Source organism: Diadema antillarum, unplaced genomic scaffold, assembly GCF_040938485.1.
Source record: "Diadema antillarum isolate AM-2024a unplaced genomic scaffold, OU_Dant_1.0 seq00000457_RagTag, whole genome shotgun sequence".
Lineage (NCBI taxonomy): Eukaryota > Metazoa > Echinodermata > Echinoidea > Diadematoida > Diadematidae > Diadema > Diadema antillarum.
Genome location: NW_027271429.1, coordinates 930,450 through 955,172, shown reverse-complemented (window position 1 = coordinate 955,172; position 24,723 = coordinate 930,450). Strand labels below are relative to the sequence as shown.

Below are 24,723 nucleotides of genomic sequence, written 5' to 3'. Positions count from 1 at the left end.
TCATATTTACTACTGTCTTGTTTTTCTGTCCTCTGCACCAACAAAGGAGAGCATAGATGACTGTTACAGTTCTCAAAGCAGAAACTATAATACACAACAATTATACGAAATTGTGCGAACAATCAACTCTACACTGCGAAAAGTCCGGTGTTAAATAGTGAACACCGAGCTGGTCTTAAATATTCGGTGCTCATTTATGGTGTTAAATTAACACCTCCGGGTGTCATTTCCAAATTTTAAACTGTTTTTTGAAGAGTTTCTTCATAACTGCACTTCTTGTTGATTTTTTATTTAAACAAGACGATCAAGAATTTTACATTAAAATACCAGATTTTTGAAAAAAAAATGCGAAAATAAATTTACACCACAGTAACACCAGCTAGTGTGGTCTCTTATTGAAGCTGGACGAATGTTAAACCATTGATATTAACACCAACAAATATCAAATCAACACCATGTGGTGTCATTTTTTAATTAACACCAGTACAGTGTCAAAATAACACCAGGTACAGTGTCAAATTAACACCACGAAGTGTCAGGTGAACACTTTTCAACACCATCACAGTGCATTTTCTACACCTGTGGGTGTGGTCCTCTATTGAAGTTTGATCGGTGGTAGATTTAACACCCGTGGTGTTAAATCTAACACCGATGTTTTTACAGTGTAAGAGTTCGATTACTGTCACATACATAATAACATGTTATATTGAATATAACAATAGTAAAACATGCAGGAAGGAAAAGGATACATGATTTTGTCATGTGGATATCAAGTAAAGCGTATACCCGACAGCTTGAGGGATGGTATAGTATAGTTCAGATCGGGATTCAGTTATTAACATTTTGCGAGTACCAAAGAGGTCACAACTAAGAGAAATCAAAACTTTATTTGTGAACCACCTTTTGTAAGGACCACTTGCTGTGTTCTAGGCTATTTCAGCCATTTAAAAACCGATTTTCACCAATTAATAAACTTTTAGTTCCTCTTATGATTGGATATCATTTTGTGCCTTTTTCAAAACATGCAGAATTGCAATAGAGTTTAATTGTGATAAGCACACTGAATGCAAGCTGAGTAGCTATGACAATACTTTACGTTATACCCATTGATATATTAAAGCGTAGGTCTGTTATGCATATGGTTCATTTTTTGAAACTTTCCACATATTTTGTCTTAAGTCAACACTCACTTGTAAGATGACAAAATCATAGCGTTTCAATACTATTCGCTACTTTCACAGCGATGGCGTCAAAACATGATATCAAGGAATGCGTCGATAAGAGCCAATCCAATCGAAGCCGCTGCATATACCAAACTCCATCCAACACTCCTTCCGTTAACATAACGTGTGTCGTCAGTGAATTCAAGCCTAACATATCCATGTTATGGTCCAAGGAGAAAGGGGAGACCTTAAACTCGACAGTTTCGCACCAGACCACACTATCTGACGATACATACGAGAGGTTAGAGATAATCACTGTTTTAGTCCAACATGGATCAGAAGAAACCTTTATCTGCACGGCTACCGGTGATCCTATGAATGGAGTCTCGACTGCACAAGTCACCGTTCTGTTTACATCAGGTTGGATAAAACGTTACCAGTTTTGTGTTTCCTCACGAAATTGTAATCATGAATTTAGAATGAAAACAAGTACCAAGAGTAAATTTTGTAATAAACATATTTGTTCATGCAAATTGGATTTAATAGGGAAGGTCAAATTGATTGTTTTTTTTTTTCAGTATACCACTTGTTTGGGCACACAATCATTGAAGTATCTATATCAATATTGCTGACATATACTCACGAATTACTTACAACTAGTGAAGATAACGAGAAGTAAGACCTCCTTTTCGTAGAATTTTCCTTTAAACAAGATTCCAAAGTAAGTATAAAGGTTCGATCCCCATAATCGAGTATCTGTTTGACGCAACACTGCAATATGAACAATGCAAAGTTGTCATCGTCGGCAGCTACATGCTTGATTGCTTCATTTTTCAAAAACGGACGAAAGGTGTTTCAACATACATTTGCCTCTTTCTAATTTCAGAAAAACACGGTAATTTTGGTCTCGTCATCGGACTAGCCATTGGTGTGCCTGTCGCAGTAGCCGTCCTATTTTTCCTTGGAGTAATCATTCTGCAAAAACATCATCCTGAATACCTACCACGGGAAGGTGTGGAAATTATTTTGTTTGCCTTGGTAACCAATACATGTACTAATAAACGCGAAGTGAATACCACTCAATCTGAATTAGTTGTAAAGTTGAAGACCCACTAAACATGCTAAATCCAACGACGTCTTATTATAGCTGTATTATCTTCCTTTCATTACTGATACTCGCACCTTTCAGTACAAATAATGTTAGTCAGTTGGTTCTGTAGCGTATATAGCATCATGGTACATCAATATCATATAATTAGAAAAAAAATGTAACATAAAATAGAATGTAGTTGTTAATGTTGCGGTAACATTACGGTAGTGAATTTTGGAACGCTCGGCAGTTACTATCAAGAAGGTGACTACGGGAGACAGTGATCAACTTACACATTGTGATTTTGATTAACGAACGCACACATTATTACACATATCATGTACTCCGTCACTGGCAGATCAAGGTGCGGGAGGGGGGTGGCACCGGGAGCGCACCTCTTTTTTTTATTTTCTTAAATAAAAATATGTTCCAGTTTGTTTGCTTGTCAGCTGATAGGTGGCACGTTGTTTTGCCTCCCCCATATGGAATTCCTGGATACACCTCTGCCCATAGATGTTGGTTTTTGATTTGTGTTGATGCTCTCGTCGTTGTTGGTGTTGTTATGTCTCACAGGATGTAGCAGGAATCCCTGCTGGAGACTACACACAACAAGGCGATCGGACGTGGAAGGATCGATAATGGGTTTGAAATATTGTGACACAATTATTATAATTTTAATTTTGGAATGTAATTTTTGGTTAAAAGGGGGAGTTGGCTTTAGAATTTCATGTAACAGCATCAACATATTGTTATTCTTTTAGTTGTTCATTCCATAATCATCTATTGTGGGTAACAATAAAAGAAAAAATAAAATGTTAAGTACACTCGAATCGAGAACAATGGCATTAGGTGTGTGTGTGTGTGTGTGTGTGTGTGTGTGTGTGTGTGCCTTTTTTTCGGGAAAGGGTGGTTGTGCATTCTGGTATATTCGATTCATTTTCACTAGCAAACAATATTTACGCTTCCTTACCCAGTTTACCCAGTATACTTTGTCGAGCCGACCTTATTCTTCAGTATTTCACTCTGTAAGACGCTTTTCCTCCAAAGTATGACATGCCTCGAAGCTTCTATTATGATGTAAATGTATATTTAACAGTTCAAACCGACTGACGTAGCATCCCTAATGGCACACAAACGTGGTTACCATGAACAATACAAATTGTTCACCTGCATAGCCAGGATTTAATCTTGGAGGGGGGGGGGGGGGGGGGGGGGGGTTACTACGCAACGGAGCGGAGCTGGCGGGGGGGTGGGGGTGGGAGGGGATTAGAACTTTTTGCATTTAATGTTGTAAATGGTTCAATTTGATACATGTTTTCCCTGTTTTATCGACCCAATATGTTTCATTGCTCGAACAATGCGATCACGTTTAAAGGAATGGTACAGTATTGGTGGGGCTGAGGATTTGGTTTTTTACTTTTTTCGAGATACCAAGAAACCACTTATGAAAAGGTACAGAGCATGCCATTCTAAGAGGAAATCAAAGTTTATTTGATGAAAATCGGTTTTGGAATGGCTGAGACATCCGAAAACAAAGTAAAACAAAGTGATCGTACACTGTAAAAACATCGGTATTAAATTTAACACCATGGGTGTTAAATCTAACACCGATCAAACTCCAATAGAGGACCACACCCACAGGTGTTAAAAATGTATTGTGACGGTGTTAAAAAGTGTTCGCCTGGCACTTCGTGGTGTTAATTTGACACTGTGGCTGGTGATATTTTTGACACTGCGCTAGAGTTAATTCAATAATGACACCGCATGGTGTTGATTTGATATTGGCGGTGTTAATTGCAATGGTATAACACCCGTCCAGCTTCAACAGGGGACTACACCAACTGGTGTTACTTTGGTGTAAATTTGTTTAAACATTTTTTTTTTCAAATCAAGTACTTTATCTGAAAATCCTTTATCGTCTTGTTGAAGTTCAAAATTAACAAGAAGTGCAGTAACTAAGAAACTATTCAAAAAACAATTTTAAATTTTGAAATGACACCCGGAGGTGTTAATCTAACACCATGGATGATCACCGAAAATCTAAAACCAGCTCGGTGTTTCATATTTAACACCGGACTTTTTGCAGTGTAATAAAATGTGGGTCCCACATTTGTTTTAGTAATATTGCTCTGTTTTGGGTATCTCAGCCATTTCATAACTAATTATCTTCAAATAAATGGTGCATTCCTCTTGAAATTACATGCTCTTTCATATGTCAATAGAGGTTTCTCATTATCTCACCCAATAATGTTGAAACCTGAAGTTGGTCTCAACCATAACTATACGAGCCCTTTAAGCTTTTAATGAACACTTTTCAGACAAATGGCAAAGTAAAAGTAGCTCGCTCGCTCTGCCCGTACTTATATCAGATATAGTTTTCATAAGTTATGATCATAGTCCTTCGCAGTAAGTTTTTAAAATTCCCTCGAAAACAAATTAAAATGCTCTATAAACGCGAATTTTATACTTAGTTTTTACAAAAAGTGCTTTTATGTAAACCCTCCCCTTCCCACATCCTCCCCGCCCTTTCGTTTCGCTCTCTCGCCGAGGATCTCACACCGTCATATAAATGTACCCACGTATGTAATAATCATAGTCCTTCGCACTATTTTTCTTCACTATGTTCAATTCCCTAAAATGTTCATTGAAATGCTCTATAGCAGCGACTTCTGTACTCTGTTTTAACAAAAAATTCCCTACCATGGAAGCGGGGATACCCTCCTCACCCCCCCCCCCCCCCCCCCTCGCCGAGGATCTCACATCGTCACATTATCGCGATACCCCCGAATGTTATAATCACTGTCCTTCGCACTATTTTTTTTTGACTGTGTTCAATTCCCTAAAAATGTGATTTGAAATGCTCTATAAACGAGACTTTTGTACTCTCTTTTTACAAAATGTCCCTACTAGTAGAGGTTACTATGTAATCCCGTGAGATTTTTGTGCCAAAATTGATTTTATCAGCTAACTTTGTCAATTTGGGGGTGCTGAATCCAAAAAACTTTGATTCCATTTTTTCCAACCACGTATTCAGCCGCCACCATAGCAAATTGTATTTTGACCCATATTTCATAAAGTGAGCATTTTAAGCTTCGAATTGGTGCAAAATGCATGAGTGTGATGTCAGACACTCTGATATATCTTTTTCTGATATTGTGGATCGTTTTGATGCAATTTGTAGGCTGCCATCTTGAATTTCAAAATGGCCGCCATAGCAAACTGTAATTTGACCCATATCTCATAAAGTGAGCATTGTAGAAGCTTCAAATTTGGTGCAAAATGCATCGTTGTGATATCAGACACTGTGATATATCTTTTTCTGATATTGTGGATTGTTTTGTACAGTTTGTAGGCTGCCATCTTGAAATTCAAAATGGCCGCCATATTGTTTTTACCCATATCTCAGGTTGCAATTATTGTAGAAGCATCAAATTTTCAAGAATGCACATGCTTGTGGTGTCCAACATTCCAGTACAGCTGTTTCCTAATTGTGGATCATTTAGACAGGCCACCATGTTGAAATTCAAGATGGCTGCCATAGAAAACATATTACACTGTTGAAAGCGCCTTATATGAGTTTGCCAAAATTGTTCTAGATAGACCGAATTCATTTCCAGGTCAAGCAGAATGACAGCCATCTCTCAATTCAAAATGGTCGCCGTAAATTCAAAATGTAATAACGAGGTTCCAATGACGTCATCAAGCCATGCTGAGGGGCAAAAACTGCGTATGGGGGGAGGGGGCATACCACTGTCCCATACATGTGGGCAAGCGTGTAAGCGGTACATCCCATATAGCCAGGCGGGTATATGCGGTTCGCGAACTGCACGCTAAAGCGGTTTGTTTTTGCCTCTCAGGGAACACATTATTTTGAATCGTGGAACCTCGTTAATGATTATATCTAAGCCCAGTCAGTAAAATAGTTGAACAAAAGCAAGCATTGATACAACTGAATGTTATCTTCAAAAACTTGACGCTGCCTCGAGAGAATGAAGACAAAAAAAGGAAAAGTCTCGCAATGGCCAATGGCAAGAAAGGCCATGGTCACCTTACCAGGCATCCCATTCACAAGCTTGTTTGTTGGCCACAAACTGAAACAAGATTTGCTAGACACTAGATATATTTCTAGAATAATACAGAATGAGTAAGGAATGAGTAGGCTTTTTCCTGATTGCCCTTGAGTGGGTCATCTTCAGTTATTAAGACTTCCAAAATGCTTACTGCTGTACAGCCAATGATTCTAAAACAACAAAGGAGCAATAATAGCTCAATTCTGTGGCGCTTTGCATGCATCAGAATTCCTCCACAATTTAGAAGACCATCACATGAGGGTAATCTCAAAAATTGTCACTGCCTTGAAGCTGATGAATGTGGTATTTGGCAATCAGCTATCGGAAACATTCAAGGGGGATATTTCTAGAAAGAGATGAAAAGGGAAGTTTTCATGTTCTGTACTAAGAATTTGTATCTAGGAGAATTAAGATATATTAATCTCTGGGATAGTATGAATAAGGGCAGACATTCAACTCGTGCGATTAAAATACACCATGTAAGATTGGATCCAAAGTCATTAAGCTTAAGAGGATCACCAACTTCTCATAACATTTCTACTGGCTCTACAGTCTGATAGACCTGTCATTATCCAGTCATTGCTGAACGATACAATTATCGGAAGGTATAATTCCACAATCACTCTTCATCTCATAATTTCATGGCCTTCCCCTCATTCTCACTAACAAAGGTTCATTTTTCATACCCATGCCTTTGAAACCCACAAAACTGAGCCATATAATCAGCTTGAAAGTTGAAATACTGAGCAGTCATTTCCATCTAACACAGAGACCACATCACGGAAAAAAAAGACACAAAGGGTTCAAAGATGCCGTGGGGGCTGTCACCCGTCACTCACAACGAGGAAACAGATAGCCTCATTCCATTGTATGTAGACGCTTCTTCAAGAGCAACGGGGAAATCAGAGATATTGATGATTATTACGTAGACACTGACATTTCAATTCTCCTCATGGATCTTGTAGGTTTGCTTTACTTACTGCATTGCATGATATCTGCTCCATCACTGGAAAAGGAAATGATAAAAGTAAAATTGACATTATTGAGAGATTATCTTCTGCAGTTCGTTGCGAAAAAACAAAGGTCTGCTTTTTCATGCCTTTTATGGTGCTGGCTGAAGTTGAAAATTTGAGGATGTCTCAAAGAGCAGATGGACCAAGAAGTATCTAAACCTGGAATCATGCAGAATGTGCAATGACACAGTCCAAGCCTCCCAGAAGTTTAGCGTGGATGACTTCAACCAGGACAATCTCCCGCTTTACCCTCGTAGTCTTGACACAACAAATCCAGAGAGCAAAGCTCGTAAACTCTCACAACCTAATTTGTGCCTCTACTACAGGGAAATATGATATATTACATTGTATTTATTTCCAGAGGGTATGCATAAAATGTTCAATTAAATGCTTTGAGCTTCCTACACCAACGGTGGCCACAGAATTCATTATCATGCTCATAGCAAGAAATGCAAAAGTCACTGTTTCTGGCAGAATTTTATAGAACCAATTCTCCCTTGTGTACAGCCTTAAAGTGCTGTGACTTCAAAAACATATGCAGGGAATGAGCCTAGAAGACATTATCTATTAAAGCGACTATCCCATGAATTTTTAGAATGTAGGGCTAATGTTGTAAACTCTACAACCAAATCGTCTAAATGGGGCAGTTAGTCACTCAGACAGTTATGAAGAGGTTCTTTTGAAATTCATTTGTTTTGACGTCAAAATCACATGATTTCCCATTCACAATTTTTACCCAAACGCAATGCTTTTAAAGGAATGTTTCCCATGGCAACCATTTTGCATATCAACATGGCAGTGTACCTACAGGACAGGAAGCAGTCCCGCCTACGCAATTCACTGAAGTTATTGACATACATACGAGTGTTCCAGCATGCTTGGGTTTGCAGTTTAAAGATCTTACAGCATCAAATATGGTCGAAATCCATCTTGCATTTCAAGAGTGGTTTCCAATGCGAATAATCCATTATTACTGAATGTATGGGCCCTATGTGTATTTTTAAAAAGAATGTATACTGTACGCCACCATAAACATTCATATGTCTAAAAGCTGCTTGTAACCAGAGATATTAGCTGAAAAGCAGCCATTTTGAATGTTAAGATGGCCGCCTCGAAAGTGATCTGCAATTTAAAGGAGGGGAAAAGTGCATCAAAATGTTCAACATCATGAGCCCGGTTTATGCCCGAAATGTGAACTTTCTTTATTGCTTACAACATGAGATATGGGTCAAAATATACGTTCCGGTATGGCGGCCATTTTGAATTTCAAGATGGCCACCTTCAATATCAAAATGAACCATCGTTTCAGAAAAAGATGTTTCAGAATGTCTGATAGCATACGCATGCTCTTTGCCCCAAATTAGAACCTTACACAATGTATAGATATGAGATACAGGCCCAATTACATTTGTCAATGTGGCCATTTTGAATTTCAAGATGGCCTCTAATGAAAATGATCCATCATTTAAAAAAAGTATATACTAGCATGTCTGACATCACAAGCATGCTTTTTGCCCCAAATTTATACTTTCCATAATGCTTACAACCTTAGATATGGGTAAAATATATTTAGCAATGGCGGCCATTTTGAATTTCAAGATGGCTGCCTAGAAACTGTATCAAAACTATCTATGGTATCAGAAAATGGTATCAGAAAATGTCTGACATCATAAACATGCTTTTTGCATCAAATTTGAACCTTCTATGATGCTCACATTATGAGAATTGCGTCCAAATACAGTTTGCTATGGCGGCCATTTTGAAATTCAAAATGGCGGCTGAAGACGTGGTTGGAAAAAATGGAACCAAATATCTTTGGATTCAGCACCCCCAAATTGACCTAGTTAGCTAAAAACAATTTTGGCACGAAAATCTCACGGGACCCAATATTTCGACACAGCAGACTGTACTATACCGTAATCTGCTTAAAACAATCCCTACTGTGGGAGGAAGTATTAAAATCACGAAATTTAGCTCTTATTTCGAGTGAGGTAGAGCTTAGGGGGAGGGTGTGGGAGGGGGATTCCCTCTCCTGCTCGACGAAGCTTTTGAGTTTTTAGAATTGAAATAAAGCGATCTGAAGCACACATTTTGTGGAAAATTCGGAAATTGTCATATCTCAAAGCATACTAAGTCTGTTTGAGGGGACCAAGCAATGGGAGGGTGGCAAGATACCTCTCCCATAATATTATTTGAGGGTCCTTTTTTTTTAGTGTTAAAACTTAAATTGAAAAATCTGGCGCACACTTTTGTTCGAAACTCTGGAAATTTGTCAATCAGAGATGTGTAACAAGTCTGTGGAAGAAGACAAAGTAGGAGAATGTGGGAGGGAATAAGCCCTATTCCCCCTCCTATACACGAGGGAGATTCTGTATTTTCTGATTGCAGTCACACGTTATGGTGCACACATTTGTGGCATATTTGGATCTTACTTGATGAAAGGTTGAAAGGGAGACCCGCTTCATGTACATGCATACAGTATACACACATTTTTCCCCGCCTTCCGAATGCCGGATCCATTTTTTTTTTTTTTTTTTTTTTGGGGGGGGGGGGAGGGAGGGGGCGACCGCCCCTATTGCCCCCACCCCCGGCTACGCCAGTGTAATTATTACAGTCTGTAGCAAGGACTTCAGTATCAGGGAAAGAGGTGGTTGAAAATAACAGGGTTCTTTCCTTTCTGTTCTTTCGTGTCGCGTAAAGATATCAACATTTTATATAAAAATATCGGTACACTATAATTCCTTAGATCAAACTTGACTATCAAAATGACCAGAAGCCTCAAAGCAATAACTTTATCTCACTGTCATGAAATACAAAATACTCGTTTCGCTATTTTTTTTTTGACTGTGTCTTCCACTCAAATCAACTTTTCTTTCCGATATCCCTCCGAAGTCGCAATAATGAATGTGAAAAAAAAATGTAACATTTTGTGGTTTCGCTATTAACATTTACTAGCCTAAGATATTTGCAGAGCAACTGATATTTAAATCAACTACGCTTTACCAAAATTACTATTTAATTCTATTTGTATAGAATCATGAAACGATCTTTTTGTCGTTATAAGTAATGGAGAGCATAGAGTGAATGGACCTTAAACTATCTTTATGAAATGACGTACTTCTGTCTGTTCTTTTTCTTCGCATTAAAGGATCACTTATCCCGGCGTTAACAAAGAAACAAGTAAAACAATGCAAAAAGGAGCTGAAGGCGTATTACCGTAAGACGCGACGCAAGGTCACTGTTGATCCATTCAACTTTATGGAACGTGTAAACTTGGATGATATTTATACCAATCTGTGTCTGATCGACCTAGGGAGCAATCAGAAATCATCGATATCATACGAGGACCTTTTGACCAACGAGGAAGATTTAAATCTTTCAAAGCGCCTTTTGATTATGGGCGACGGAGGTGTTGGCAAAACAACGCTTTGTGCTAAGATTGCCTGGGACTGGTGCCAGGGAAAAATTCTCCGGGACCTGGTTATGGTGATTCTAGTTCCCCTTCGAGATGTTACTGATGTCAACAAAAGTATTGGTAGTATTGTGGAAAGCTATCTCTCTGATTCAAATGAAGCAACACCAACCGTAATAGACGACTACATTTCAAAAAATCTACATAATGTTCTCCTTTTGTTTGATGGGTTTGACGAATTCAGCGGGGACCTGGAACACGGAAGCAGCAGTGACATCATTCGCATTCTTGTATCGGAAGAATATAAGTCATGCAAGGTAATTGTGACCTCAAGGCCTTGGAGGGCAAATGAATTCACACTGACTAAGAGTCTTGCTGACGCTTACACCTTTATTAACGTCGAAGGATTTAAGGAGGAGGATTTATCGGCATATATCAGGAGGTACTTCTCGATTAGAAAGAAAGGCGCTCTTGCTGAAAGCTTGATCAACTTTATCAAGGAAAGTGATGTCATCCAGTCGAGCATGGCCCCGTTTCCAATTTACTGCGCAATGCTTTGCCTCATGTGGGAGGAACTCAAAGAAGACATGCGAAAAAAAATAATGAAAATGCAAACCTTCTCGGAGATTTTTGGAGCAATGATCTCTTTTCTGAAAGAACACTATGCATCAAAATCAGGTGAACATTTGAAAAAGCCGGGCATTGTTGAAAAGGTAAGGGAAGCTGAAAGGGCGATTCAAGAAATAAGTGAGATAGCATTCAACGGTTTATTGGACAGAGCTTTTTCATTTCCCGAAGAACAATTCACAGAGTGTGAGAATGCCATGAAAACATGTTTAATGGTCGGAGTTTTAACAATAGAAGAAAAAGTCATCGGTAGGGAGCGTCGTCAAAATATCAACACTTCATCTTTTGTTGAGTCAAAGGTGTCGTTTCCACACAAATTGTTCCAGGAATATACTGCAGGGGTATACATCAAGAATCTATTCTCCAATGATCGTCCAAAGTATGACCATTTGAAGTACAAACTTCTTCCTCGATCTCAGGAGTTCTGTAACCTACTTTACTTCGCCTCAGCGTTAGAAAACAAACTTGGCCTTGATATCATTCATGGCTTGATAGAGAAAGGTAACCAGGATATATGCATTGACGTTGCGTTTGAATGTCATACTAAGGAGGTGACCAAAGCAGTGGGAAAACGATGGCAAGAATACACTTTATCACCTAACTCGTCAGAGCATACACACTTAGGAGTTGCGTTCATGGTGCACTGTGACGAAGTGGTGAGTGATACAACTTGATTCCAATAGCCACAAATAGTTTTAAAAGGGTAATGTAATTCTGATTGTGTCTGCATGCCTTTTACTGTTGATCAGGTGCACATCGTCAACTCTTCATTAGTGTTTTCTAATGAACAAACTGAAAATTTCACTTAATTATCGAGTTGTAGATCATTTCGTCAAGATACTAATAATTTTCCCTCATTGTGCAGTCGCAAGGTTAAGAGAAATGTGGTTGTATACAAAGATGTCATCCAATGCGTTGTTTTCATTGCTATCGCGTATAAGATTTATAAGGAGGATTAAAAAAAAATTGACAAGAGTTTTTTTGCTGTGTTTTTTTTACGTGTGAAAATATCTACATTTCAAGAGAAGATAAGGAAAGAGTATGCTTTACACTCGACTAAAATCAGATCGATCCCGGTGTTCGTCAATAGTCATTCAAGTTCGTCCATGCCTAACATTTCCTTTCCTTCTGTCACTCAAAGTCGTCAATGACCAAGCATATGTGAAACAATTGCACTCAACTTCAAGAATATGGGGTTATCAGTTTGAGGGTCATGGTGAGCGGAATTTGGACCTATTCAGGTCAGTACTTAGCCCTCTTGATGTTATGCTCACACATTTGGCAAGTGAAATGAAACATTTTTTTTTTTGCTACTAAAATTTCTGAAAAATGTGGGAAATGTAAGCTCTGTTTTGAAAGTGGTGCTCCTGCTAACGGGGAGGGGTTCACCGTTATCAACCATCAATATTCTTAAAGTTCATTGTACAATAGATCTGTATAATGTTTTCCGTCATCAGAAACAGGTTGATGGAATGCCTGTTATTGGGTCTCTTTACGTACAGTATAATATATAAATTTCATTACATTAGTTACAGCGTAATATTGCAAAAACGCTTACGTTTTGTATTAATTCCATTATATTCTACAAAGTCGACACTGGCAGGAAAAACAGTGTACTGACATGACCCAGGTCGCCCCCTACTCAAGTGGTCATTGGTACGGCGTGCAAGTTCCCAATTGTCGGGAAAGTTGTATATTTTGGGTTCTCAGTTCTCGGCAAAAATCCCAGAAAATTCTTGAAATAGGGGGTATTTTACCTTTTTTCCCCGCAGTAATTCTTATAACGAGTAGTTTCCGAATCATTCCCAAACAATCCTGAAATAGGGTGCAACGAAAAAGAGATTAGCAAATCTGAAAAAAAAAATCAAAAATCTGAAATTAGGGCGCATACTTTGCTGTAGGACATTTCACCATATGTGATAGTGCACATTGCACGTCATCCTGCTTGTGTTATCCGTACGCCTATAGATACTTGTACTAAGAGACGACACAAGCGCTAGTTTGGCTAGTTAAAACATTCCTTGTCGGTGTATGTACTGTACGCAATGCACAACACAAGTTGCAAATAATATGAGGTTCCACAAAAGAGGAGCATCCCCCTTTTAGTATGCCGTAAATGTCGATGTTGCGCAAACTTTGACGGGGATCCAGAGTCGTGGCACATTCAGGCCCGTAGTTTGCCAGAGACTCTCTTTTTTATTCAAATTAAACACAGTCCCACACGTACAACGGCAAGTAAGTTGAAACAAGCAACTACTGGAAGAACGTACAGTTTGTAACTCACAGAAACCATGCCCACCAAACATTTCCAGAGAATCCATCCTCCCGTAATTAGAAAAAAATACAAGAACCATTGCCTCTAGACTCCCAAATTTTGCTCGAAAAATTCACCTTGTTAGCAGGCATATGTGTTACCTCTAAGCCCAAGTTTTTTTTCTTTATGTCATTACTTTTTTATGTCATTACACGCCCCCACTAATTTTGCCATTCCAATCGTATACTACCATGCACTCGTTAGCTTTACGCTTATCTGCACGGATATCACATTTAGCCCACCACTTACCTATCAAATGTGCATGCATGCTTCCATCCGTGCGTCAACTAACACGGTAGTTCTCAAAATGAATTACAATGCATGGAAAACTGAAGTTTTGAAAAGAAGCCAGAATTAGTCAGAGGATTCACTTTTATGTTGGACAAATCACTGTCCGTCCCCATACAACTGTATATAGCTCATGCTTTGGTGGGTACAGCAATGATTAACGCGTTCTTCTGTAGTTTACTGTATGTGATCAATTGTGACCGTGCACCTCAAAACGAACATAAAGTCGCACACACTGATTTTGCGTGAGGACTGAAAATAAGTGAAATGGGTCAACCTAGCCAAACGTGACTTTTTCATATTTTCTGAAAGAGCGGGTCTTCTTTTACATTATTCTAAAATTTGGTATCATAAAACGGGCAGGAAAGTGTGTTTTTGTAGCAGTTTATCTCGAACATTTTTGGTAGAACAGTGTGATTAGGTGTGTCTTTAGAATCCCTTTTTCATTTCTGAAAAACCTTGTCCACACTCTTCACTTTCAACTCTAATAACTTTTGAAAGAATAGGGCTACTGCTTTGAAAGTTGGCATTAATTATGGACAGAATGTGTTAATGAGGCATGCTTAATTTCAATTTAATCTGATAATCCCTTCATTGTTGTTACTCTGGTGGTTTACTTCCTGTCTTTTGTCCCATTCATTGCACAGCCATTACGGCTTGGTAAAGATTAAGCGCTTGAATAGACACTGTACTTGAGAGCCTCTTTTCTCACTTCACACTTTTCCTGAGTTTGTGCTTTCTTTCCAATATTTAGGTATGTTAGGAGAGTCCATTTGATTTGAGTTATACATCATTTTAAAGCTTAAAGTCTGCTCTTTTAGAATATGGTCTTAACTAAAAATTCATGTCTGGCGACTTTTTGTTTGTTTTGAGGTGCAGTGTCACAATTTATAAACTACATACATAGTAGGTGCGACTCACACCTCTATGACCAATGTTATTTTGAAAAAGAAATAGTAATGAAGTATAAACATATTTAATATTCTTTCTTTTACTCTCTTTGCAGATTACTCTTTGCAGATGACTCAAATTTGTTTTTTTTTTTATTTCGCACAATAATCCTCTTAACCTTGTAAATACAATAAATACAATAAAAACAATTAATTCAGAGTACGAAAATGTCGCCTAGTGGATAAAAGCAAGAAAGATATCTCTTGATCTTCAAATAACAAAATACATACTTTTTAGCAATTCTACTGAGGCATTCTTGTTGACGTTGTTTCAGATGGTACTCCACTCGAAAATGTTTCCCATGTAAAATTTCTTGGAATAACAGTTGATAATAAGCTTTCATGGAAATTCCATATTGATGGTATGTGTAAAATTATTTCAAGTAATATTTGTATGATTAATAAGCTTAAATTTTGTTTTCCTTTATCGTCCCTGCTTACATTATATTCATCTTTGATACTTCCATATTTGAATAACGACATTCTCGCTTGGGGAGATTCATATAAAACACGTTTAGATCAATTACCTTTATTACAAAAGAAATCACACCGTATCATATGTGACCGTGCACCACAAATCGAAGAAAAAGTCGCATACATTTATTTTGTGTGGAGACTGAAAATAGGTGAAATGAGTCAACCTAACCCATCTTGACTTTTTGATATTTTCTGAAGGAGCAAGTCTTCTTCTACATTATATCATAATTTGGGATTATAAAATGTGTGTCTTTTAGCAGTCTATCTTGAACTTTTTTTGAAGAATAGTGTGATTAGGTGTGTTTTTAGAGTCCCCTTTTCATTTCTTAAAAACCTTGAACACACTCTTCACTTTAAAATCAAATAACTTTTGACAGGATAATGTTACTGCTTTGAAAGTTGGCATCAATTATGAACAGAATGTGTTGATACGGCACTCCCAATTTCACTTTTATCTGATAATCTCTTCATTTTTGTTACTCTGGAGATTAACATCCTGTTTTATTTGTTTAATTTTACATCATGGAATCCAGCTTGCTTGCGTCCACAGTACGTGCTGTAGTTGTTTTCCCTTTCTTTTCCCTCCCCAATTATTTTGAGTTCATGTCAGTTGACATCGGTTCGTTTTATTTTGTTTTGTATTGCTGTCATGTGTATTTTCTGAGGATCCCATATCGTTCAAGCTTTGGATCTTAGTGGGAGCCCCTATTGTCATCCCCCTTCCTTAATAGTTAACTGGTATTATACGCTCTAAATGTAAACAAAGATATAATTGCATTTTTTTCATCTGCTTCTTATTTTCATAATGTAATTTGTTAAATCACTGTGACATTCTGTAATTACTACAGATATCCTGTACATATGCATTGTATATTATTTCATTGTTGTTGTTGTTTGTTTTTTTTTTGGATGGAAGTGAAAATGAATTTGAATCTTGAATCTTGAACGGCCGATTTCACTGTCCCCAATGATTTCTCTATTATTTAGGGGAAAAATGTTTCCGAAAAAGATATATATATATACAAATATATATATATATATATATATATATATATATATATATATATATATATTATATTATATGTATATATATATATATATATATATATATATATATATATATATATATATAAATCGTTTTTTTAATGGGCTGAGTGTTTCAGTTTTGATTACGAGGTAAATATATCAGCCACGCTTTTCTGTAATTTATAAAAAAAAAGGTCACCACCTCATTAGATTTCTTTTTTTCATGTACATTTGGTATATTCCTGGATGTCTCCAAGGCCTTTTTCACGATTAATCACGAAATGTCACTCTTAAAATTTACAGCATTAAAGGTTTCCGTTGGAAGGACTTTAAGTAATTCAGAAGTTCTGAAAGTCAATTGAAGATATTCAACACAATTGATGTTTTTTTATGATTAATTAAGTATTTCTACTATTGGAAAAGACAAAAACACAGAATGTTACATACAATGCATAACATTGCTCATGGGGTTTTCTCCTAAAGTCTGTGTGAGTTGTTTTCATTGAAATATACAAATTATTTTTTTTAGATGCAATATGTTCAAATTTGAGTTATGTAGATTTTCAACTAATTCTAAAACGTATGAGTTTACAATACAGGGGATGTAAAGTGTGGAATGATCTCCCATATGATATCAAGATTATGACGTTTTACGTTTTATATGAAACATCCGCAGTTGTAGTTTGAAATCCATTTCATTGTATTATCATCATAACATCATATCAATTATCATAACGTTTCCTTTTATGCTACACGATGACTAATATTGACATTTGTTTTATGTCAATATTTGTCAATGTCTGTATTTTTTCATGTGCTGTTATATGTAGATATACTTTTCTCTTTCTTTGTGATTTTTTTCTTTCTTTTTTGTTCTTATTTCAATCATTGTTATTATGCTGTTACTGAATCTTGTTTTCATTCTGTTATATTGTATACATGCACGGAATTCCAGAATAACAGCCGATGGCTCAGCAAGTTTCCCTTTTATTACCGTGTTGAAATAAAATGAAAATGAAAATGAAATAAAGTTACCTAACCGACAAGCAACAATTTTTGTGGGTGCACGTCACAAGACTGACACCCAAGAGTCATACAGCTCACAGGTCATACAGCCCATGAGTTATACAGCTCACGAGCCATACAGCCAATCAGTTCGACACTAAACCAACAAGGCCCACGAGACCGACACATTACGCGCCGTATTTATCTGTCAAACTCGTGGGCTGTTTTCACTTACTATCGGTCTCATGGGCTTTATTTGCATATTGTCGAACTCATGTACTGTATGACTCGTGAGCGGTATGATTCATGGACCTGTTTTAATGTCGAACTCGTGGGCTGTATGACTCGTGGGTGTCGGTCTACTGGGATGACCCCATTTTTTATCTGTCGACAAGGATGCACGCCATGAGATCGTCACCCACGAGTCACGCAACTCACTAAGTCATACAGCCCACTAGTTGTACAGACCACGAGTACAATACTTAGTCAATGAAGCCCACAAGTTCGACATCAAGTTAAATAAGCCCACGAGTTGTACAGCCCATGAGTTCGACACTACGCACAAAAGGCTCACGAGACCGATACTAAGCCAACAAGCCCACGAGACTAAATAAAGCTCACGAGACAGACGCAAGGCAAACGAGTGTTACGGTCTTAAAGTGTAACTCGGTCTTAAAGTGTAACTCGATGCCTAGGCTTCTGAAAATGTTTCTCGCCCGTATGGAGCCTCACCTGTGGTTTTGGATACGTTTATGGGCCAGTTTTTTCAGTCGTCTGCTCACTCACCGCTCACTTTTATATTTGCCATGGTTTTAAATTAGAACAATTAACATTCATTCTGTATGCTTATATTTCAATATGTCATAAATGAATATCATTATTTTCTTCCTTAAGCCTTTGTCATTATGTATGAAGTGTGCTTATTTTTTAAGAGGCATTATAGATGAAGAGGTGAATGACAGATGGGGAGAAGAGGGAGTAAATGACACTGAAATGGGGATGGAATGACACGTATGTGTTAAAAACATCAAAACTCCATCAAAACGAACATAAAGTCGCACACCCTGATTTTGCGTGAGGACTGAAAATAAGTGAAATGGGTCAACCTAGCCGAACCTGACTTTTTCATATTTTCTGAAAGAGCGGGTCTTCTTTTACATTATGCTAAAATTTGGTATCATAAAACGGGCAGGAAAGTGTGTTTTTTTAGCAATTTATCTCGAACATTTTTGGCAGAATAGTGTGATTAGGTGTGTCTTTCGAATCCCTTTTTCATTTCTGAAAAACCTTGTCCACACTCTTCACTTTCAACTCTAATAACTTTTGAAAGGATAGTGCTACTGCTTTGAAAGTTGGCATTAATTATGGACAGAATGTGTTAATGAGGCATGCTTAATTTCAATTTAATCTAATAATCCCTTCATTGTTGTTACTCTGGTGGTTTACTTCCTGTTTTTTGTCCCATTCATCGCACAGCCAGCACGGTTTGGTATTATAAGCGCTTGAATAGACACTGTACTTCAGAGCCTCTTTTCTCACTTCACACTTTTCCTGAGTTTGTGCTTTCTTTCCAATATTTAGATAGGTTAGGAGAATCCATTTGATTTGAGTTATACATCATTTTAAAGCTTAAAGTCTGCTCTTTCAGAATATGGTCTTAACTAAAAATTTATATCTGGCGACTTTTTGTTTGTTTTGAGGTGCACTGTCACATATTGAAACCTACATTTAAGAAGTGAAAATTGCCATCCTTTCATAATTTGGTTTTGTACCTAATCTATATGTATACCTTGATGTATGTGAGTATTAGTGAGTTGTTGATGCGTGATTTGCGAGTGTCTTGTATGAATTTATTCAGCATTACTAGTACATGTACAAACCTCTAAAATAGTTTTTAATAAACCAAATTTTCCTTCTCACAGTGAATTGTAAAATGTTTTTACACTTAATCATCACAATAAGCATGAACATTTCTGTATGCAGGATATTTTATGGGTTGCATGTTTTCGAGAACAATCATTCGCAATAAACAACACATTACGTGGAGCAGACATATTACCTTTAGTAATTATGCACGTCACAAGCGCAAAGCTGCAGATGCTTTCAGGGTCCGATATGAGCTATTCATTTCATTCATTTATTGCTGTTTCTGTATGGTACAATATAAATCACTTTCGAAAACATACTTATTGATTTATCATTAATTATATGGCTAACTTTGCACATGAGACATAAGGAAATTATCATGAAAGAAAACAGAGATAAAATAAAAAGAAAAGTGGAAACATGAGGAATGAAGTTTGGATTTCCTGATGAAATTGTGAATTTTATCATATATACACTGATCAGAAAAAATAAAACAAAAAACAAGAAATAACTTTCCTACGCTGCATCATTGGTCACCATATAGGATTTCGAAGTGAAAACCATTGAGGACCTTTTTGATCTTGGAATGTAAACCAACCAGGAATGTGTTATAGGCAAAAATTGTGAAAATTAAAGCCCATAAGGGTGTCATTGATTGTTTACACACCAGCAAAACCGTTACAGTGTTTTTTTCAACAATATGTTAAACGTTGAAATATTCTGGGGATGCTACCTGTCATGTAAAGTAAACAGTTAAGAATTTTTTCTAGAAGATGTTACAAATATGAACAATACGCCTCCTCTCCCCCCCCCCTCTTCTGCCTCCCCTCACCCTTCATATCAAATTAAAAAAAAATACATTCATACATTCACTTTCTGATATAGCATTGCATAAGCTCTGTTATTTATGGCTCTGAAGAAGATTTGCATATATCTTGTTCAAACAGTACCTTATGTTGAGGCCTTTCGAACTGGTTCCCCTTCAAACAAAGTGGGATTCTATTACCCAAGGGATGCTTCACATTTGGTGAAAATGTACATGTTATTGTCATAATCAAATCTTTCAAGAAGATGCTGAAAATATGAAAATTCCGCCTCCCCCTACCAGGACATGGATGCTGCCATGATCTAACATGAAACTTCCAACTTAACCTTGTCTTCATGACATGTATTTTGTTCAAACAGTCCCTTATGTTGAGGCCTTTCGAATTGGTTCCCCTTCAAACAAAGTGGGATTCTATTACCCAAGGGATGCTACACATTATTTGTGAAAGTGTACATGTTATTGTCATAATCAAATATTTCAAGATGATGCTGAAAATTTGAAAATTCCGCCTCCCCCTACCAAGACATGGATGCCGCCATGATCTAACATGAAACTTCCAACTTAACCTTGTCTTCATATTTGCCTAGCTCTATTATTTTTGGTTCTTATACATTATGTCCCCCCCGAAAAAACTACAATCAGATTTTCGCATTGATATCACTGAATGCGATTGTCTAAATGCTACTTCAGGGTTTTAAAATATAACATCTAGCTCTATCTTGCAGAAAATCCCATTCAATTTGGTTATGTGGTAACAGAGAAATATGGAATGTTGTACAGCATGCCATGAGTCTGATTCATCAAAGTTTAGCATTTTGATGCTCTTGTGTGTGAACACAATAGACAAAACTTTGAGGGAAGAGATTCCTGACATGCTCTACAAAATTCCTCATTTCTCTTTGACCACTGAAGCAAATAGAATGGGGTTTTCTGTAAGATGTGGGCAGTGAGTTATAATTTCGTATCCTGAAATTGTATTTTGATTGATACGCCATCTTTCAAGCTATCATTGCGGAGGGTCCCGTTGTATTTTTTTTTTTGTGGACATATACGGTATAATGAAGAACGTATAGAAAAATGAAAAATCCATGATTTCGAAGATAATTATCCGCACATTTGATAATGCAATATATTTTGGTACGTAAATTAATGTACACATTTATTTTTCCCTTTACGTTATGTACATTGTAATATGATATATTCATAGATTTTGCTGAAAATCATATTGATTCATGTATGACAATGTTGAAGGAAATAAATATTACAAACAAAGTAAAACATACCATATGAAAAATCGTAATTTTTCTTTTCATTGTTGATTTTTTCTCTTGCTCTTGATCTTGTTTTTAATGTATTGAACCTATAACTCATGTATGTCTGCATCCCCTTCTCCTGAAGTAGGCATCTTGTCGTAGTATTGTCCGTGCTCGTGTGTCTATGCGGTGTGCTGCGTTGTGTAGTAATTGTTTTCAATCCTTAGTTCTTTGTGCAAAATAGCAATTTTGAATTTTGTTTTCTCTCTCGTCCTTTCTTCAGTTGCCCTTCCTATCTGAAGTAGGCATCTTGTCGTAGTGTCTTGTTTATTTTCTTTCGGAATGTTACACTCTGAGGAGTACACATCAAGCTATTGTATTCTAGTGAACCCTTACGTTCTTCAATACATTGTATACATGCATGTAATTAATAACATGAATAATTAAGTTCCTTTTCCTTTATGTAGTTTGTATTCGTTAAAGATTTCATTTATATCACGTTGAAGAACAAATGAATTAAATTGAATTGAACTGAAATGAACGCGCCTGATGATGACAAATGTACTACAATTGTATTTGTTTGCGGGCACAAACTCTTGTTGGTCGTAGAGGAGTCTGCGCCAAAACTACTACAAGCACCACTGGCACTGAGCCTCAGTCTCTCCCATTAGTCCATGGGCCAGGTCAGATATTGGTACCACCAAAAGGGACAAAACCTTTGTGGTGCCATTTTGTTTGTTAGACATATATAAGTGTATCAAACTATGATAGCAATTCCAAATGAGTAGCTTAGTCATGAAAAATGTAGTCTTTAATCAATGCATTCTGGGCTTTAATAATCAGCCTGTGCGTCTGAATCGAGAAAGCACGGTCTCTACAGAACTCACTGCTTGAACGCGGTGTATCTCTGTGGAGTAATAGTCTACGTTCAAGGCAGTCGAGGCTATATCCAAAGGCTGTTCTACGTGGTACCTCTCTTTATGTAGGAGAAAGTGTATGGAATGGGAGACGTTACTGCACAACGATATTTTCTTACTATTTATTGCCATTCATTTTCTCCGTAAAGATGCCCATGGAATTTGATTTTTTACGATAAATTGCTACATTCCACTGTGCATCTTTTCGTATCTTGTGCCGAGCAAAAAATAATTGTTTTCATACAGTTTTACAGCCAATTCAAGGGTTACATCTGGCTAAATGACTATCAATGAATATTTAAGACATAGCCTAATTAAGGCTTACATAATTATGTGACCGTGCACCTCAAAACGAACATAAAGTCGCACACACTGATTTTGCGTGAGGACTGAACATACGTGAAATGGGTCAACCTAGCCGAACTTGACTTTTTCATATTTTCTGAAAGAGCGGGTCTTCTTTTACATTATTCTAAAATTTGGTATCATAAAACGGGCAGGAAAGTGTGTTTTTTAGCAGTTTATCTCGAACATTTTTTTTTTTTAGAATAGTGTGATTAGGTGTGTCTTTAGAATCCCTTTTTCATTTCTGAAAAACCTTGTCCACACTCTTCACTTTCAACTCTAATAACTTTTGAAAGGATAGTGCTACTGCTTCGAAAGTGGGCATTAATTATGGACAGAATGTGTTTAATGAGGCATGCTTAATTTCAGTTTAATCTGATTATGATTATGATAAGATAAGTGATAATGAATTTTCCTATCTGAAAGAACAGTGAAAGTTGGGATTCTGGAGTAATCACAACAAAGATGGCAGTTCAAAATGATAAGATTATACAAAGCGGAAGATAGTACTGATGTATAATCCATTACATAAAGATTACAGCATCAAACATACATTAAAGGGTGTGTACAGTTCTGGTCGAGGTGAGGATTTAGCTTTGCGAGATATTTAGAAACCACTCTATGAGATGTCAAAGCGCATGCAATTCTAAAGGGGTATCAAAAGTTTATTTGATGAAAATCGGTTTTGAAATGACTGAGATATCCAAAAACAAGGTGAAACAAACAGATCCTAATAAAAGGCGTGGCCTGTAGTCTTTTATTATTATCACGTTTTTGGATATCTCATCCATTTGAAAACCAATTTTCATCAAATAAACGTTGAATCCTTCTTAAAATTACATGCTCTTTCATATTTCATAAGATGTTTCTCATTATCTCACTTAGGAATGTAAAAAACATGAATCCCCACCTCAACCAGTACTGTACAGCCCCTTTAAAATAAGGTCTTTGCAGATCTTGATACTAACACATAACCGCGGTCGTACCCCAAGGGTTGTATGCAGCAAGGGAATTGGAGGGTTTTGCCCATTCCCATTCCAAAACTTTTACCCCAAACCCAGACTTTGGTTTTTGTACTTGGACATCACATTTTCAAATGATTTATCAAATATTGAGAAAGTTATTCAACAATGAAAGAAATTATCCTTCTTCGTTTTTCTCTTTTTTTTTGGGGGGGGGGGGTGCTTATTGTACTTCTCGCAAATTGGTTATCCTAGCATGACGCATGGCTATAGGAGCAAAGTAGTTTCGATTTAGCAATTCTATTTGTTCCTCGGTATCTAGGGCCCACTTGAACTTTTTTCTTTATACCTTGTGTCAGAGGGGATCGTTATATAACTTCCTTGTTCCAGACTTATGAAACTCCACCAAAATGCAATTGCTCTGAAAATTCTGACAAATACTCTGCAACAAACACTGATTTGCTCCGTCAACATAGCTTTATCTGCATTTGCAGACATTTGTTACTCCTCAGCTATATCGAAGCTCAGTGACTTTCTGAAGTTACATGGCGGTGACCAACAAAAACAAAACGGAAGAATAAAGCCGCCCCAAAACTCTCTGGTTTGGATTAACGCTCATTATATACATCTGCGTGCCTATTTTGTGTTTGCTCTTTATTTTTTCTTTAATTAATACTGATGTTCGTTTTTCGTATATCTTTTGGTATGATTATCATGGCACTATCTATCCTATTTCATGTCACTTTATCCTTTTCCATTACTTATCGATGCAAGTTTGCTCTATAAAGTGTTTCGTATATTTTAGTAATATATTAACTCACCCGTTTTGCAGAATTATTAGCATTAAGAAGGATGTCTTGCTATCTCTCGGTGGTTGGTACTTGGGGTTGTTTGTTGAGGTGCCTTATATAGGTTACTGATATCGAAATGTTGGTGATGATAGTGGCTCTGCTTAGTTGAAGTACAGAGTGATTTGATTACGAATATTATAGTTAAATCATGATTTTTTTTAAAGGTGACAGATACAATTTTGCCTTTGATATTGTCCTTGAATGCGTTTTTAAATCTTTTCCCTTAAATATTTCACAAAATCTTGATCGCATTGTTGAATAACAGCTC

General features: G+C 37.0%; 1 protein-coding gene across 5 annotated transcripts in view; it reads left to right on the top strand.

The window, feature by feature from the left end:
* The window catches only part of LOC139732968 (uncharacterized), a 107,572-nt gene that overhangs the window by 2,906 nt on the left and 79,943 nt on the right, over nt 1-24,723 (top strand). For 3 of the 5 annotated variants that reach the window (XM_071643804.1, XM_071643805.1, XM_071643802.1), the window contains exons 3-6: nt 1,242-1,583; nt 2,050-2,175; nt 2,827-2,895; nt 10,485-12,031. In XM_071643804.1, the coding sequence (XP_071499905.1) occupies nt 1,242-1,583; nt 2,050-2,175; nt 2,827-2,895; nt 10,485-12,031 (2,084 nt within the window). The remainder of the gene's footprint in view (nt 1-1,241; nt 1,584-2,049; nt 2,176-2,826; nt 2,896-10,484; nt 12,032-24,723) is intronic. The other 2 variants (XM_071643803.1, XM_071643807.1) reach the window with 2 other exon arrangements.